The sequence below is a fragment of the Hippocampus bargibanti genome, linkage group LG18 (assembly GCF_051943395.1).
Source record: "Hippocampus bargibanti isolate YZ-2025 linkage group LG18, ASM5194339v1, whole genome shotgun sequence".
Taxonomy (NCBI): Eukaryota; Metazoa; Chordata; class Actinopteri; order Syngnathiformes; family Syngnathidae; genus Hippocampus; species Hippocampus bargibanti.
This window is the reverse complement of record NC_142751.1, coordinates 2655760-2675235: the sequence shown is the minus strand read 5'-3', so window position 1 is coordinate 2675235 and position 19476 is coordinate 2655760. Positions and strand designations below refer to the sequence as shown.

General features: G+C 45.1%; 1 protein-coding gene and 1 pseudogene across 8 annotated transcripts in view; one reads left to right on the top strand and one right to left on the bottom strand.

Annotated features, from left to right (window-relative positions):
* Positions 1 to 19390, top strand: part of galt (galactose-1-phosphate uridylyltransferase) — a 57895-nt gene extending 38505 nt beyond the window's left edge. For 2 of the 8 annotated variants that reach the window (XM_089021210.1, XM_089021211.1), the window contains exons 8-11: positions 1148 to 1280; positions 1395 to 1478; positions 14661 to 14815; positions 15534 to 16173. In XM_089021210.1, the coding sequence (XP_088877336.1) occupies positions 1148 to 1280; positions 1395 to 1478; positions 14661 to 14815; positions 15534 to 15608 (447 nt within the window). In that variant the 3' untranslated portion in view covers positions 15609 to 16173. The other 6 variants (XR_016118350.1, XR_016118347.1, XR_016118348.1 and 3 more) reach the window with 6 other exon arrangements.
* LOC148884214 (FERM, ARHGEF and pleckstrin domain-containing protein 2 pseudogene) lies at positions 4300 to 7220 on the bottom strand (annotated as a pseudogene).
* Positions 19391 to 19476: the final 86 nt, after the last annotated feature.

The following is a 19476-nucleotide window of genomic DNA, read 5'->3' as shown; positions in this document are numbered from 1 at the left end:
TTCCTGTAATCATCTCTCCGAACCTAAAGGAGCTTTTCATCGACACATTAATGGCAGGTTGAGTAACACTGACAATATGAATAAAAATACAATTGACATAACATGGAATAACTAATTCATTTTCCGGACTGCTTTATGCTCACTCAGGTCGTGGGGGATGTGCTAGCTATCTATTAGCTATAGCTAGCGCGCTTTCTATGTCTTTGAGTTATTTCCAGATTGAGTGAACGCTGGCGTGTGTGGCTGTCACTGCTCACCCACAGAAAAATGTAGCCTGTGACTGTAAAGTGACTTTGAGAGTTTTGAAAGGCGCTTAGAAAAGAAATGTATTATTATTATTATTATTGTTGTTATTATTATTCCTACCGCCTCCACTGACTTGCACACTTTGGTCCTGAAATGGAAAAAAATTGCTGAAGATAGTCACGATTTGACTAATTTACTGCCAGACGATATGCAAAAATGTGTCTACTCCAGTGCCATTGTTTTGTCATTTTGACTCAAATTGCAGGATCCACAGAATATTGAGATTTTGGACTACATAAACACTCAATGCAGCGTAAGAAACCTTAGACTCTCTTCTTTCATCATTCAAAAAAATAAGTTAATTCCTAAAATAAGAATTAATTCCTAAATCATATTGGTCTGGATTTAGCTGAGCTTGAAATGGGGGTGACTGTACAAAATACAATAAAATACATACATATTGGTTTTATACAGCGTTGGAAACCTTAGACACCCTTTTATATCAGAAAAAAAGGGTAAATTCCTAAATTATATGGGTCTGTAGTTATATGAGCTTGAAATAAGGCTAGCTGTATAAAAGGCAGATGCTGCCCCCTGGAAAGGTACAAAAACATTGCCTGGGGTCTAACCAGTGCTTTATCTGCACCCCCCGCAAGAAAAAACCAAAACCTAACAAATTCGGGAATAGTCACGTCATATTTTAAATTCCCGAATAAATTCGGAGATGGCAGTGTATGAGGTAATATGTGTCAAATGTTTTGGCGAATTTTGAGCGATCACCATTTGCGGTTAATTCTAAAATGAACCGCAACCTTAGCCGCCATTTTCTTGGCTCATCCTGATGATTGCACAATTTTCCCTCACATGAAACCCCGTTTGAAAATGAGCCCTCTTTTTTCAGGAACGCGTGGTGGTGATGAACCCAAATTGGCTGGCAGTGGTTCCCTACTGGGCGACGTGGCCTTATCAGTTGCTGCTGTTGCCACGACGACATGTCCTACGAATCAACGACTTGACAACAGGGGAAAGGGAGAGTAAGTATTGTTGGGCGGTGAGTGTTCCCTAAATTATTTTTGGGTTGTGTCGCCAAAATCCGTCCTCACCTTCACTGACGTCTTGTTTATTTACTCTGCTTTTTTTTTCTTCAGGTCTGGCTGACATCATGAAGCAACTGCTGACCAAATATGACAATCTATTTCATGTGTCCTTTCCCTACTCCATGGGATGGCATGGTAAAAAGACAAAAATTGCACGGAGGACTAATCGTGACAATAATAATAATAATAAAAATAATAATACGCTTTCTCCAGATCTACAAAGACACAATGCAATTCCTTCTGACCTTCTCTGTACTTCTCTATCAACATTCTTAAAGCAAACACTGCATCTGTCGTACTCTTTTTTGGCATGAAGCCATACTGCTGCTCACAAATATTCACTTCTGCTCTTAGTCTTGTCACGGTTTGCAAGGTGGTGATGGCGGGTGCGGATCACAAAAAGCGGGCAGGAGGGAGCAGGAGGTTGTTTGACAAATTGTATTAAAATAAAGGTCAGCAGGAACAAAATGTAAAACATCAAAATCATCTGAATGGAAAAAATACAAAGTAGCAAAAGAAGACCAAAAGTAAAAGTCCGTAAAAAAACACATACACAGCATGCAACAAACAAGCAGCAAACAATGAACCGACAACGGATGGTCGTGCCGGGTGTCCGTTTAAGTGACAGTGATTATAACGACCAACACCTGCGAGGCTGCCGGCAGGGCTGACGTCGCTACCCGTTGGTCGCCAATCTGATCGGGACGACCAGCACCTGTGCAGGTGCAGGCGGGGCCGACAGCGCCCCCCGTTGGTCGCCAACCAGATCATGACAAGTCTAGCTTCAACTTCTACTCTTTCCCAGAGTTTCATTGTATGGCTCTTCAACTTTATTCCTCTGTAGTTAGTACTACTCTGCACATCTCCTTTGCCCTTAAAAATGGGCACGAGTACACTTCGTCTCCATTCTTCAGGCATCTGTTCACTATCTAAGATCTTGTTGAATAACCCAGTCAGGAACACCACCGCCACCTCTCCAAGACACTTCCATACCTCGATTGGTAAATCATCAGGCCCGAGTGCCTTTCCCCCCTTCATCCTCTTCAACGCCCTCCTCACTTTATCCATGCTAATGCTTGCTATGTCTTGGTCCACAACACTCACGTCTTCTACTCTTTGGTCCTTCTCATTTTCCTCATTCATCAATTCTTCAAAGTACTCTTTCCATCTTGCCATCACACTACTGGCACCTGTTAATACATTGCCATCTCTATCCTTAATCACCCGAACCTGCTGCAGGTCCTTACCATCTTTGTCTCTCTGTCTCGCCAGCCTGTAAAGATCAGTCTCACCTTCCTTGCTGTCCAGCCGAGCATACAAGTCATCATAGGCCTCTTGTTTGGCCTTTGCCACCTTTACTTTAACCGTGCGCTGCATCTGCTTGTACTGCCGTCTACTCTCGTCCGTCCTCTCAGTGTCCCACTTCTTCTTTGCTAACCTCTTTCTCTGTATACACTCCTGCACCTCCCCATTCCACCACCAAGTCTCCTTATCTACCTTTCTTCCACTCGATACACCAAGTACTTTCCGACCTGTGTCTCTGATTATGTTCGCTGTAGTTTGCCAGTCATCTGGAAGGACCTCTTGCCCACCCAGTGCTTCTCTTACCTCCTTCCTAAATGTCATGCAACACTCTTGCTTTTTCAACTTCCACCATTTTGTCCTCACTTCAGCCTTTGGTTTCTTCATCTTCCTCACTGCCAGTGTCATCCTACAAACCACCAACCTATGCTGTCTGGCTACACTCTCACCAACCACTTAGCAGATTTCCTTTAGATGGCGCCGTTGACACAAAATGTAGTCCACTTGTGTACTTCTGCCTTCACTCTCACCCTATGTTCCTGTCTCTTCTGAAAGAAAGTATTCACAATAGCCATTTCCATTCTCTTAGCAAAATCAACCACCATCTGTCCTTCAGCGTTCCTCATCTGGAGTCCAAACCTGCCCATCACCTCCTCATCATCTTTGTTTCCTGCGCCAACATGTCCATTGAAGTCTCCACCAATTACAACCCTCTCACTTCTCGGGATGTTCTGTATGACTTCATCAAAGTCAAACCAATTTCTCCTTCTCCGCCAGCTCACATCCTACTTGTGGGGCATACCCACAAACATTGAACATCACGCCTTCAATTTCTAGCTTCAGACTCATCATTCTATCTGATACTCTTTTTACTTCTAAGAGATTCCTAACAAACTCCTCTTTTAAGATAACCCCAACTCAATTTCTCTTTCTGTCTTCACCATGACCATAAACTTCTAGCCTTGCTCCCTTTCCACCTGGTCTCCTGGACACACAGTATGTCTACCTTCCTTCTCTGCATCATGTCAACCAGCTCTCGACCTTTGCCTGTCATTGTTCCTACATTCAAAGTTCCTACTCTTAGTTCTATACTCTTGGCGTTCCATTTCTCTCTTTTCCTCCGGGCAGACCTCCCTCCTCTCCTTCTTCGACCAACAGTAGTCAATTTTCCACCGGCACCCTGAAGGTCAACAGTACCAATGGCGGCCGTTGTTAACCCGGGCCTCGACCGATCCGGTATGGGATTCAAAGGTTTGATTCACATATTTGTTTTGTCATTTTTTTTTACGTCGGATGCCCTTCCTGAAACAACCCTCTGTATTTATCCGGGCTTGGGACCGGCACAATAAGACACTGGCTTGTGCCCCCTTGTGGCTACATTAATAATCACGAGGCAAGTAATTAATGTTATTAATAATAATATTATTATTATTATTATTATTATTATTATATTTCATTATTATAAGTTATTATTATAATCTTGTAATATATTATTACTATAGTTTATTAACATTATTATAACTTTTTAGTTTAGGTTATTATAATAATAATAATACATTTCATTTCTAAGCGCCTTTCAAAACTCTCAAGGTCACTTTACAGTCAAAGGATAAGCTTTTCTGTGGGTGAGTAGCGGCAGCCACACGCGCCAGCGTTCACTCAACCCGGAAGTAACTCAAATAGATAGAAAGCTAGCTAGCTAGCTCATAGATACAGTAATAATGGCAGCAGTACCTCCACAGCCAGGCTGTGGTCTGACATGGACACGCTGGTGTTGCGGTGCCAGCACACGTGCATGGTGGTGTTGGAGCGGTGGTGGGTTTGCTTGTCCAGAGATGTGAGCGAGGAGTTCATGTCTTCCTCGGATTCCTGCTCCAGGGAAACCTCATCCGAAGAGCGATTGGAGTGATCGGCGAGGCCGCCGTCCAGAAAGAAGCCGCACTTCTCCTGAGACTTCTTGGCCAAATCGATGGCCATGTTGAGATCCTCGATCCACTTACTCATCTCCACTTTGGAGCTGGCCGCCACCACGATGGTCCTGTGTGCAGCGTAGATGGTGAAGCAGTGACCCACTCCTTCTCACTCTCTTCCATAATCATGCCATGAAGGGGCAACTGTCCGTGAACTTTGAACTGATTGGTTGCCGTGACACCTTTGCTGGTATAGAGAAGCATATCTGAGAACAGGAAGAACATTCTTTGCTGGAGTCCCTTCTTGGTGAGCTTGTACAGGCAGCCCTCTCGTATGAACTCCCTCCCCGGTGCAGTCAAGTTGTCGACCCCGATGAGGTCTCGTTGCAGCTCAGTGAGCTTCTGGAAGTTTTCCAGGCGGATGAGGCTGCTCTGAAGTTGCGCCGTGATCTCCGCTACTTCCTTTAGAGCCTCTTTGCAATCTGTGTGGTGACGGTGGGCCGGGCCGTAGTGCTTGCACAGCCGCTCCAGGATGAGCTTGTAGTGCATAAGTCGCTGGATGGGCTTGAGCAGGAAGTTGTTGAGTGGCAGGTAACACACTTTCTGCAATTCAAACTCTTTATATACCGTCTCCAGTTTTTTTAGCCGTTTGCTAGCCTTCTCCAGCTCTGCCAGCACTTCATCGTGCTTCTGTAGGTAGCCGGTAAAGCCCTTGAGAGCAGACATATTTTTTAGCATCACGTCACCGATCCTCTGGTAGTCACCTTTGACGTGAGCATTCGAGCGACCCTCCCAGAGCGCCAGCCGCTGATCCAACTCCTTCAGGAAGCCACGATGGAACTCATAAATGGGGTCGATGTTGGAGAAAAGCAGCGTCATCAGGCCGTCGGGCATGGCATTCTCCTTGATCACCGCACTGCGGAACCACACAGTGATGACTTCCAGATCCTTCAGGTAGGTTCTCTCTGTGGTCAAAATCTCTTTGGCAATAAAGTAGGCCTTGTCGGCGGGATACCTCTTCCTCCTGCCTTCTTCCTCCCTCTAGTCTGGCATTGCTGCCCACCTCGCTCAGGATGGGGCTTTGCATCGGCGATGAGACGTTGGTGGTGGTTTGGCCCGGCAGGCTGAGCGTGGACATCTGGAAGGAAGGTGACAGGGAAAGGGGGCCAGCGGCTTCGATGCGGGACAGGTGGGGGCTATCCAGCGCCATGTCTGGCAGAGAGTAGTGAGGAGGGGGATTGCCGCCGTTGACGGTTTCTTCCTTCGGAGGGATGCGAGGCTGCTTCTGCTGCGACGGCGACGACGACGGCTGCTGAGGGGACGCCGTAGAGGGCGGCACGACGGGTGAAGGCGGCTGCTGGTGAACTGGGTGGTCTTTTCGCGGGCTGACGGCGGAGATGTGTGGCGAGAGGAAGGACACCGAGGACGAGGGAGGGGAGCTCGGCATCCGGAGACGGTCGTTGAACGACAAGCTCTGTTTTGGCACATCTACGGTAAGGGAGCGAGATGACGTTTGTACTTTACTGTTCCTCCTCTGATACGGTGTTCTCTTCGCTCCGTTTTCTCTCACGTATTCCACCAGCTGCTTTTGTGTCCGCCCACTGTATCGGAAAGAAGAGCCTCTGGTGAAAAGTATGGTCTTCGGTTTTGGTTGGGGTTGGTTCATGAGTCGGAAAAAGGAGTGATACTCCACACAGATCTTCCAGAAGACCTTACATTGGTCCCTGCTGCCCATCATGAATTCAAGAGTGTCTTGATGTGGACCGTGAACGTCCGGGTGAAGCTTGATCAGGAAGCGTTTCCTCTTGAAACTCAACTTGCGGATCTTAGACCAATTGAAGGTGTTTATTTTGGTGTGACCCTGGAAAACCTGAAGGCCCATGTGGGCCACGGCCAGGTTGATCTTTGTGCCTTCCCGGTCGGCCGCCGGGTGGAAGCGCACGCCGTACATCTCCAGCTTGCGTGCGATCTCTAATATTTGGAAGTCTGATTCGGCGGGGGTCTGCCCAAAGTGTTTGCGGTGGTAGTCCACAATGGCTTCCAGGACCTTCTCTTGATACGGGAGCAGTTTATTGTTCATCAGGAAGTCTCGGTCAGTGGCAGCGTCGTAGTCACCGATTTCAGATTGGACGAGGTGTGAGGCGAGGAGGGCTCCCGTGTTTTCTGTGCAGATCAAACGTCCCTCCATCAAATCCCTTTTCATCTGCAGGGAGAATAAGTACCTGGTGAACTCTTGCTGCAGCTGACCAGGATCCGGGGGGAAAAACTTCACAGCCAGTCTAAACATGGAATTTGCGGGTCTTCTGACTTGCTTCACAATGAGTTTGGTAGGCTCCAGCCAAAGCCAGTTCAACTGCATGTTCTGAAACTCCAGCCCAAAGTAATCACTCTCGATGAGGTTCCCTCGCAGAAATACCTCAGAGAGAAGATCTTGCCCGAAAGCCCTTGGGTCTAAATCGAAGAACTCTTGGGAGTCGTCCAGACCTTGAACGCGGACTTGAAGCCATCGACCGGGACTTTTGACGCCGGGGGTGCCTCCGACTACCACCGCGTTGGTGCTGAGGTTCTGCCCTGGCTCCAATGTGCTAATGCCTGCATTGAATTGGGCGCCCAGTCTCGCGCCAGGTGTCTGAAGGACCCGGTAGGAGCCCTCGATTTCACCCATGGCTACGTCCAAGTGGGCGGATCCGTACGGGGTGGTGTCGAAAGAGGGCTGTTTAAAAGTTTAGAATCTCAACGAAGGGACTGCTCGTCCCGTCCATGGCCCCGGTCGGTCGTCCCATATTATATGTTATTATTGTTGTAGATTATTATTACCAACAATTGCACTGGGAAATAATCATGAGGTGTGGCAGTAAATATTATTATTATTATTATTATTATTATAGGTTGTTATTATAGGTTGTTATTATATTTTATTATTGTTATGTTTTATTATGATTATTATTTTGTAATGTTTATTCATGTTTATATCAATATGAGGGAAGTCAAAAGTCAAAGTCAGCTTTATTGTCAAATATGCTAATATGCATGACATGCATACATAGAATTACTGTTGTGGAGTATTCACAAAAAAGTTTAAAAAAAGTGTATATGAAAGTCCACTATAGCAACAACTGTCCCTGAAAATTTTAAAATATATCCTGAGCAGTTCCCCTCACTTACATTTTTTTCAGTGAATATTAAGCAGCCTGCTTCAATTAAAAAGAAAGTATCAGTGTGACAACAAAATAATATGTCAAAATATCAGTCTACCGCGTATGGGCTGAAGACAGAGAAATCATCTGGCATCTCTGACGTCATGCTGTGAAAGACGAAGCCAGGCTGCTGAGAAGAAACGAAAATCAAGTATACTCCAGTCTGGAAGTGCTTCTCGGGATGGTGTTTACCACCCAGGGAGCTGTTGATCGATCCAACGCGCAGGCTCTCCTCGATATTTATCTAACCTGCACAAACCAGCAAGGGCGGGGGCAAACCCTATTTTGAAGGCTTTCGCCCAGGTACTAAGCAAAAGGTTAGCCTGGTGCCTTGATGCATCCAATGATTTCCGATGCCGGAGAACAAATGTCATCGTGCCTCAAGAGCTTGCGATCTTGAAATGTTGCCGGTTCAACGCCGATAGCAGCAGAGCCTCGCTGAGTTACTTTACAAAACGGACACTGTTCGGTCAATTTACGTTTCCAAGTTTTCCCACCGAAAGGGATGCCAGAGAGACACACTGATACAACTCAACTCACTCTCGTTATTTATTGTTGATTGAGTTTTGAATACATTGGTTCTTTTTGTTTGGTAGACGAGCAGTGAAGTAGGTCATACACCTACAAATAGAAACACAGGATATGAATGCAACTCATTCACAATCATTTCAATCACTACTTTGACATTATTTTAGTTTAAATCAACAGAAAGGTTGAACGTGGAAATGCAACATGTGGACTCTCCGGCGGCGTGTCTCCCTTGGCTAACAAGAGCCACCTGGTTCAGACAGCATTGAACTCCACAGCCACACCCACTCACCGGCTGATCGGATTAACCCTTTCAAGTCTGTACTGCATGTAAAGCCAAGTTAGCATGTGATTTCCTTTTTACACAACACCTCCCACTTGACCGACTGATTAATCAGAGAGGTCACCCAACATTAAATCATATTACAAAGGTTTTTTTTTCATTTTTTTTTTCACATCAGATAAAAGTCCATTCATATTTACTGCACACGAAGGAGATGATGTCAATGTCAATGTTCAGGCGCCTACCTTGACAGAGCGGGTGTACTGCCAGGGTATGGTTATGTGCGTGTTTTCATCTTCTTACTTCGTGTATGTGCAAGTGTGGGACTTGGTGGCAGCGCTAGGCTTGCACCTACCAGCCCTGAAGGTGTGAGGGCAATGACGTTGGGGCTGTGCCTGCAGAACTAGAGTGATGTCAGTCAAGGAAACCAGTGTCAGGCCTAGCTGGGCCATGCTGGTCTTCAACGGGGAGGAGGACCACCAATCTCCTGACGTCTCTCCGTAAGATTACGGTTGTTTGCAGCGGCAAGTCCTTCCTGCGTTGCCTGACTGCCAGTGGGGCAGGCAGGCCGGCACAAATCCTCACATCTGCTGTTCAAACATGTCCTTTCTTGTCTGGGTAACCGGCCTGGATCCGTCCAAGCCGGAATTGCCCTCGTAGAGCGTTCTGGTCAGCGATCCACACAATGTCACCGGCTTCAACGTTCCTCTTCGTGTGGTGCCATCTTGGCCGCACAAATAGGTTTGGTCCAGCAAGTTCACGCCATTTTGACCAGAACATGTCCGCGCTGATCTGAATGGCTCTGAGCCGGCGCCAGGGATGGATACACAAGTCGATTTCTCCTGTATCGCCTCCTTGTTCGGTCCGTCCGAGGAGTAGACTGTTGGGTGTGATGTACCCAACTGAATCCTCTTGTAATTGCGCCCTCGCATCAATTGGTCTTTCATTTGTTAGGTTAGCTGCCTGATAAAAGAGGGTTTGGAGTTCGCTCCAGGTGAATGAGCCTGCTGTTCCACCGAGGCTCATGAGGGCTCTCTTTAAGAGCTTTACTGCGGCTTCGGCAGCTCTGTTGCGATGAGGTGCGTCAGCCGGGTGGAACTCCCACGAACACTCTGTTCCATTCTCGGCTTTGTACTGGATGGAAGCTCCCTGCAGGCTGGCCAGGCGCTTGTACAGTTCGTTCAAGGCAGGTTTACCTCCAAGGAAATGTGTTCCTCGGTCAGACCAGAGTCTTTTTGGATGGCCTCTCAGGGCTACGAAACGAGAGTAAGCTTGGAGGAAGCTCTCAGATGATTGGTCTTCAACAAGGTCTGCATGAACTGCTCTTGATGCCATGCAGCAGAACACTATGCCCCAGACCTTCTTTCTGGTTCTTTTCTTGACGGCATCCCTGATTTTGAAAGGACCGAAGAGATCAAGCGTGGTGTATTTGAATGGATTGGCACACTGTGAGCGCTCTGGTGGCAAATCGCTCATAATATGCTGGCACATTCCCACTATCCCTCTTTTCCTGGCGAAGTTGATGGAGGTTATCACCCGAAGCTTCGCTGTCTCGGGTTTGTAGCCAACACCCAGCGCTTTGTTCTCCTCATCCTTTATTTGGTTTGGCAGCACGAAGGTCCTGGGAGTTGTTGTTTTGGCCCCGATGTCAGCAGGTGGACGACTCCTCCCACTTTGGTGTGACAGGACCCATGGCTTAAGGAAGAAACCCCCCGCTCTCAGAATGTCCTCCACCCCTCTGGTGATTTTTTTGCAGGGTTTCAGGTTCATCATGTGATGTCACGATGTCATCCATGTAGCTATCCTCAGTTAGAACGCGGCAGTTGGCGGTTTCCCTCATGGCGACTTGGGCGATACAACCAGCTGGTTTGTCACCGATGTTTACCCTGACAACTGCAAAAACCTATATTTCATCTTCTGGGTGGTCTCTCCAGAGGAAGCGGTGTAGGTGGACTTCCTTTTCCTTCAGCCACACTGAGTTATACATTTTTTTCACATCTCCCAGTGCAGCGTGTTGTCCACTCCTGAACCTCAGAAGCACTCCCCGTATTGGGTTGAGGACAACGGGACCCTTGTACAGGAGATCGTTGAGACTCATCCCTCAGAACTCTTGGCTGCTGTTCCACACTATTCTCACAGGGGTTGACGTGGAGTGAGGATTAGGTGCAACTAGATGACTTACATACCATGTTGGTCCGGTCCAGCTATTGATTTCCTCATTAGAGAGTTTGACAGCAGCTCCTCTGGCAACCATTTCATGAATTTGTTCTTTGTATGCGGCTTTCCAGACAGGTTCCTTCTCCAGACGTCTTTCAGTGTTCCTGAAGGTCGCTTCAACTGCTTGACGGTTTTCTGGCAGTGTTGCTGGGTCACCCTTCCAAGGATACGCTGCGTCCCAGTGGGGAGAATCACTGTGCTTGTCAGCCAACATGTAAGTGAGGCAATCCTTTATCTTCTCCAGGTCCTTTTCTTCCCTGAGAGTCATTTCCTTCCCTCCTGGGGAACACTTGCCGCACTTGCAGCCACCACATAAGGGACTACAGGCTGCTCCAATGCTGTCCCACTTGAACCATTCGAGGACCTCGTTGTTTGTAGTTGTGAGGCTCTGGGCAAGTGCTCTCTCCTCCGCTGCTTGGACAAAGACTGTCTCTTTACATGCCTTCGAGGCAGACCTCATAGTCCTTGCAAAGTGAGTGTCCGAGCGGTACACAGCCAGGTCGATACCCTCATTCAGGTTGGGGTGGGTTCCTCCAACAGTCTTGCCCAGTGGGCCATCCCAGAGCACGAGGTCCCCCACAATCTTGGTTGGCTGGGGAACAAGTCGACCCTCGCGGTGACTGATCAGGAGGTCTATTTTCTTTGGCCGTACTAATTCATCAGCGGCAACGTCAGGGAAGAATTTTTGCAATTGCCTGGGTGAGACAGGCTGGTTCACCTCAGCAATGTTATTTAGTCCATAGCAGAGAATCTTATGTTCATCCACTTTTCCCTTAGGGGTTTTCACCCTCAGGCGGAGGGAATATCTCTTTGTCACAACTGTCTTACTCATGCCCCCAACCCCATGGATGATCAGCTTAATGTTCTCACCTGACAGACCAAGGCGGTTGGCTGCTTCATAAGTAATGTAGTTTGTATCAGAAGAGAGGTCGATGAGGGTGCCAATTAGACAGCCTGAGTTTGTTGTTGCTTTCAGCAGCATCATCACGACTGGGTATTCCTTCAGTCCATCTCCAGCATTGGTGCATACAGCTGATGAGACGTTGTTCGAGAATACCTTCTTGCACTTTTCTCTTTGTTCTGGTGTGAGTTCCGCCAGAAACTCCTCCTGCCTCTTGGTCAAGCCAATTCTCTTTTCTCCATCTTGTTCGCTACTTTGATTCTCACACTTGTTTCTTTTTGGTGATGGTGGCTCGGGACAGAGGAGATAGTTGTGGTCCGAAACCCCTGCTTCCCGACAGACTGGTTTTGTGCAGAGGAATTTGGAGGTACAACCTTTGCCATCCTTGGTGTGAGGCCGCAAGCATTTGAAGCATGACCCAATCTTCTTCAGATGAGCCTTTTTTCCAGCAAGGTCTTGTTCCTTGAAGGTTTTGCACACAAATAGCCTGCCAGCATGCGCGTTGTCGCCACACACAGTGCAGCTAGTCGGATCGTCCTTTTGACCAGCAGCAGATTTAGTGGAGGCTTACTTCACTTTCACGACTGGTGAACTTTTCTCCACTGCATCTTTTTCTAAGGAGGTGGACTCTAATTGGTCCAATTCTTCCAGGATTGCTTCCTGTTTCTTTAGAAAGTCCAGGAGGCAGTCAAAGTGGTTCGATGGAGAGAATCCGCTAGCAGGGTTAGTTCTGTGCACAATCCACTCCTTTTTCAGTGTGCTGGGAAGCTTGCTCTCCAGAGACTGGCAGACCACCCGATTCTTGACTGCATCCTCTTCTCCAAGGATCTGAAGGCTGCAAAGCGCTCTTTCCACAGCCTGAATCAGTTCAATGGTTTTCCTGGGGTTGTTGCCATTAAGAGAGGGCCTGGACTTCATTTGTGATTAGCCAGACAATCTTCTGCTTGTTCCCATACTTGTTATCCAGCAGTCTGAACACGTCATCTGCGGAACCACAGCTGGAGAGAACAAGTTCCCTTTTTACCTTCTCATGCAGGCTGCTTAGGTGAAACTTACTCACAGCTTCTGCTCCCTGTGGTTTGCCTAGTTGCTGCAGGTCCACCCATTCTGCCTTCCGCCTGTAGTAGTCCCTCATGTCACCGGAGAAAGTGGGTAGCCGCCCCCTTTCAAGGCTGATTTGAGGCTTGAAATCAAATGCTCCTTGCTGCACAGTTCTGGGGCTGAGTTGTGGTGAGAAAGGCTGGGTGGTTGTGTTGGACATTCCCATTCCAAGGTTGGAGGTTAGCGCTTTCTTGGTGTTGTGTTCAGGCTTTGGTTCCGCAGGCTCTTCTGGGAGAGAAAGGGTGTCTGTGCTGGACATTCCCGCTCCGAAGTTGGAGGCCAGTGTTGCACCACTTGGCTCCTCCTTTTCCTCCTCTTCCAGCATATCTGACAAAGCCAGGAGCCTCTTACTCAGCGTTCGGTAGCATATTCTTAGACCCACTACCTTAGAGGCAGGAATCAACTCCTTCCATTCCCCCAACATGTCACTGAGTTCGGCGACTTCTCTGTGTAGGCCTTTATTCCTCAGCCTGCGGTCCTTGATTGGTTGCTGAGGGCTGACTTCGTCCGCCTCAGCCTGAGTAACTGCAGACTCAGCGATTTTAGACTGGGCAGAGCACATGTCATTGCCATAGCCATTCCAAAAGGCTTCTTGAGTGGCTCGTTTCACCTCACAGAACTTTGCCTCGCACTCAGCGGTCAGCCTGACACTCCGTTTCATCATCTGATTTTCTTAGGGCGTTGGCATACTCAAGCCCGGCATCAACAACTTTCGAGAAGTCAATTTTGAAGCTCCTCTATTCATTTGGAACATCACTTGGATCCAGGAGTCCAGCCGCCACATAAGTCGTCAAAGCATTTCCTTTTCTGGTGAATGAGGCCTGTGCTTTTGATCATGCACTCGTGAGTTTTTTCAAGTCATCCATCTCAATTCCGTTTCTGTTGACTGGAGAGCCGACTGTTTGACCAGTGGGGACCTCGTTGAGGGGCTTTGTTCCACTTTATTGGTGCAATTGGCTCCTTTGCCCCAGATCAACCGGAATTTCAAAAGATGAATTGATTGGATTTGTTTTTGAGGTCTGAAACCCAGTTACAGACTACTGTACCGGGTCGCACAGTTGGTTGCTTGGGGTTAAGCTTAACCAGCAGTTCCAGGTCGGCTCCAGTCAGTTACTGGAGTTGTAGGTCGGCCAGGGCTGGGTTGGCTGTGCCTTTCAGGTGAGCAAGCTGCTGCTGCACCAGTCCAGTGCAGTGAGCGGCGGTTTATGACTGTTCGGTCAATTTACGTTTCCACGTTTTCCCACCGAAAGGGATGCCAGAGAGACACACTGATACAACTCAACTCACTCTCGTTATTTATTGTTGATTGAGTTTTGAATACATTGGTTCTTTTTGTTTGGTAGACGAGCAGTGAAGTAGGTCATAAACCTACAAATAGAAACACAGGATATGAATGCAACTCATTCACAATCATTTCAATCACTACTTTGACATTATTTTAGTTTAAATCAACAGAAAGGTTGAACGTGGAAATGCAACATGTGGACTCACCGGCGGCGTGTCTCCCTTGGCTAACAAGAGCCACCTGGTTCAGACAGCATTTAACTCCACAGCCACACCCACTCACCGGCTGATCGGATTAACCCTTTCAAGTCTGTACTGCATGTAAAGCCAAGTTAGCATGTGATTTCCTTTTTACACAACAGACACTTCACCCATCACTCACCACATCTGATGTCAAAGTCGCTTGACAGCAATTGGCCGAATGGATGCCATTTTTTTGTTTTTGCTTCAGCTCATATTCCACCACATCATATATTCTTGTGAGAATGGCAAAAAAGATCAATGAATATTCCTAATTTGCCTTCAAGCCAGGCACCCTGATTATTGTGTTTGATGGATGTTTTTTTGTTTGTTTTTGGTTTTGGTTTTCCACAGGAGCCCCTACTGGCCCCTACTTAATGGAAGATAACTCCCATTGGCAGCTGCACGCTCACTACTACCCTCCTCTGCTGCGCTCAGCCACGGTAAAGAAGTTCATGGTCGGCTATGAGATGCTTGCGATGGAGCAGCGGGACCTCACTCCTGAACAGGTGATTTTATTTTATTTTATTTTATTTTATGTAATTTAATGTAATGTAACGTTGTGTAATTTAATGGAATTTAATTGATTTTAATTGAATTTAATTATTTGTATTGCATTTAACTTAATTTAATTGAATTTATTGTCCATTTTATTGTAATTTATTTATTTATCTATTTATTTTTTAAAAAAAATCATGCAGAAATAATGATAACCTACATCATTTTTTTCTTTAAAGGACAACTGACGCCCCCGGACAAGTTGTGTCCATAATTTGTTAAATCGCTTCAAATGACTTCTACTGAGCGTATTTTACAAAGATTCCACCGCATATAGCTATATTTTACGTTTTAAGACTCACGCTGAATATTCAGGAAGTCTTGTTTTTGATTTGGTGACGATGCATGACGTCACCTCATGGAAGGCACGCCCCTGACCGAGAAAGGACACACAATGCATTTTGCGGTACTTTGTTTGGTCTGAAAACTTCGTGTTGATCCGTGTTGATGGAAAACACAAATAACGCGATGGTGAATCGTTGTATGTTGCACCGAGACAACTATTTGATATTTGCTGACAAAAATTCCCAGGAGACAAATCAGCCCATTTCCACGGAGCTTTGTCGCCATCTTCTGCATTTTTGGGTGCTACATTTCTGTCCAGATGCCTCAAAATGACACGGAATAAATTTTTTAATCGATTGCAAACCTGTATGCTTTCCTCTTCAGAACTATTTGAATCCTATTTATCGCTGGATGAGTAACAAGAAAGCATCTTCTCCGAATCTGAACCCATTGTTTTGATTCTTGAGCAAGGCAAGACGTCTTGGCGTGACACCACAAACAAGGGGATGGGACCTTCTGAAACTGGCCACTTCCGGGTTCAATTTGAAGTAATTTTTAGGCACTGGGGGCAGGACTTTCTGAAAATGCCCAATTCGCAGGTCAATTTTTTTGCAGATTTTGGACACTGTAAGTCATTTTTATTGGTGTTTTGCATTTGACTAAAAATATCATCTTGTGTGTTTTGGGTATTTTAGATGCTATAAAACGTTTTTGTGATGTCAGTCAGGAAACAAAAAAGTGGTGTCGGTTGTCCTTTAAGCATAAAATAAAATAATTGAATGGATGCAACAGAAGTATAACTGTAATATGTAGATAAATTTATATAAGAGAAAATAAATATGTTAATAGCTGCCTACCGCTGTCCCTGCAAGGGTAAAACGAATTCTAGATATCATTTTTTTTTGTTTATGTGAAAAAAAGCAATATTTTTTTATCGACAGGCCTTTAAAGATTGACTCTAATGAAGATACACCATTGAAATGTACTCAAGCGTCTGTCCCTGAAGGTGCTTTACTTTGCTTTTTTTAAGGCTGCAGAGAAGTTACGGGATCTACCAGATGAACACTATAAAAGTAGACATGGAGAAGAAAAATGAGTGGGAATGTCAAATTAAAACAATTTAAAAAAACTAATAATATTGCAAACTTACATTTGTGAGTTATCTAACCTGCTTCAGTTTGAAGGTGTGCTATAGAAATCAATATGTATTGCATTGTATTGTGTGTTTGAATGATTTTGGTCAAACCAACAAATATAAAACAAAGAAATGATTTTTCAGGATTTTTGCCACAATTACCAAATTGTTTAATTACAACACAAAGCCACGTTGTTGATCAATTGCAATCATTTTGTTTTTTCATCACGTGTTTATCAATTTACAAAAAAGGTCTGGTGCAAATAAAAGACAGTGTAAATTATATTATTGTATTTTTTATTTTGAAGCAGTTTGCTTGTTTTTGGTGCCGATATTGATTTCATCGACATTGACAAGGTCACACAGAAGTGAATCCGGAGCCGTAACAAAAGTACGAATTTAATTGAAAATGAAAAAAAAGTGAACAAGACTGACTCGTGCACACATTTTGGTAACAACAGAGGGCACTGTTGCTCTAAAAGTCAGGTTGAGGAGGACCAAGGACCTTGCTGGCTCTGGACAAATCATTCGTTCGTTGGTGAATTTAAAATAAAAACATAAATAAATAAATTACTAATAAACAAGTAAATCTCATCTCATTTTCCGTACCGCTTATTCCTCATTAGGGTCGCGGGGGTTGCTGGAGCCTATCTCAGCTGGCTTCGGGCACGAGGCAGGGGACACCCTGAATTGGTTGCCAGCCAATCGCAGGGCACACAAAGACATACAACAGTCACTCTCACACCTAGGGACAATTTGGAGTGGTCAATCTGCCTGCCATGCATGTTTTTGGAGTGTGGGGGGAAACCGGAGGACCCGGAGAAAACCCACGCGGGTCCGGGGAGAACATGCAAACTCCACACAGGGAGGCCGGACCGGGACGCGAACCGGCGACCTCTGCACTGTGAAGCCGGTGTGCTAACCACTCGACTACCGGGCCGCCCTTAAACAAGTAAATAAATTCATAAATAAATGTAATATTTAAGGATATACGTATATACAAATGGAGGTTCAGATTCACATAAAAAAAATGGAAGAACTGGAACATTGAAAGCTGATGATTTATACGTCAATGGAGATAGGATAAGATACAAGATATGATATGATAAGATAAGCTTTATTTGTCTTGAGCTGCAGAAGAACAGTTTTGATTAAAAAAAAAGATTCACATTGTTTTTGCAAGGGTGATGATTTTGTTAGAAAATGTGCCTTTTTTTATGTATTTCTACACCAATATCAGTCCAATTTTTCCATTTCATTCATCTTGCCAAATTGTGATATCTCGTGGCACATACAACCATTTTTTTTTAGCCTCATGCTTGCACATAAAATAAAAAGAAAGCATAACTGACGTGTTTCTTACAGTTGCGTCATTTTATCTGCCCCCCTCCACCTACTCCCATTGCACCCTTTTGCCTCAAAGTAAATAAACACAGATGAAAAAGGTCTCGGTTCAATTCTGCCTTACCTAATTATCTATGTATAGTATTTGAAACAGCCAGCATTGTATTTTTTTATTTTTTATCATCAACACAAAGTCTGGCTGGGTTTCATCATGTGTTGTCCCAACTCAACTTATTTTATCATCAAGGTCCAAGCCTTCTAAAGCTCTTTACTTCATAGTGACAACTCGACAAATAAAAAAAAATGAAACGAAATTTGGCAACTGCAATATTTAGAACAACATAGAATTTCCAGTAAAGTGCACTCGCAATAATACGGTGATACCGTGGTTCACGAACTTAATTGGTTCCCAGTAAGTCTGTGTAAAGCGAAGTGTGTATTCCAAGCATTGATTTCCCATAGGCAACCATTAAAATAAGAATAATCCGTTCCCACGTCCCCATTAAACATTTTCGACTAAATAAGCCTTAAAACTATAAAAAATATACCTTATTTTATGTGTAATAAATGTGCTATGGTATTGTAAATAAAGAAACTGTACTGTATTATACAGTCATTTTATTTAACTTTGTGATGGTCGTTGATGGCTTGGTGGAATGGAGTGGCCGGTTTCATCAACATTACATCACACACAACATTATTTGAGGAACGTAGCCTTCTTCTTCTTCCATCTTGAGAAATGATTCATTGTAAGCTTTGGCAGCTTTATCGTCAGAACTGGCTGCCTCACCAGGACGAATGGCACTGTGAATCCCTGTATGATGCTTAAAGTTCTCGAACCATCTGTGGCTAGCCTTGAAATCATCAATGGATGACGAACTTCCGGGTTGCCTCTTGACGATATCCGAGTGAAGTTGCCGTGCTTTCTCGGCGATAATTTTACCTGGTCCTCATCAATTGTGTTCTGTTCAGCTGGGTTGATAGCTTTTTGCATAAAGTGTCTCAAGGAGCTCTGGGTTGTACATCTTTGAAGTTGTGATATTGCAACAGCGACAGAAGCATGCAGACACACGAGAAACTTCATTAATAGCTGGTTCCCTTGCGAAACGTTCATTAGCTAAAGCGTAAGCTGAGGTATCACTGTACTTGGAATTACCACACATACACACGAACACACATACAGACGCTGCTATTATTGTAAAGCTCAATAACTATTATCGGTGATTGCAGGGTTTGTTCAAGTACAAGGTTGAACTGTGATTTATTACAGGGGTTGATCTGTGTGAATGTGTGTGTGTTTGTGTATCTTTGTGGATACCTTTTATTTACTGCGACAAAAAGGTTCTTGCAAAATAATAACAATGCATGATGGGACCAAATGCGGCAATTTCTTGAAGGTTTAACACAGTGGGATAGTAACACAGTCATTTCAGAGCAACATAATCAGGTGCGAGAAAGATTTGGCATTTGAAGGCTTGTGGGTTTATATAGTCCGCAGCCCCACGCCACGGACAAGGGGGCTTGTGATGAACTGAAGATAATATAATTATATAAAAATAAGCTCTCTATTCGATATCTAGCTGGCCAACTATCTATCTAGCTAGCTAGCTCTCTATTTGCTATATAGATTTCTAGCTAGCTCTCTATTTGCTATCTCTCTGGCTAGCTATCTATCTACCTACATATTAGCTATCTATTCGCTAGTGAGCTAGTTTACTATCTATTTGAGTTACTTCTGTGTTGAGTGAACACTGGCACGTGTGGTTGCCGCTGCTCACCCACAGAAAAACCCATCTTATGACTGTAAAGTGACCTTGAGAGTTTTGAAAGGCGCTTATAAATATAATA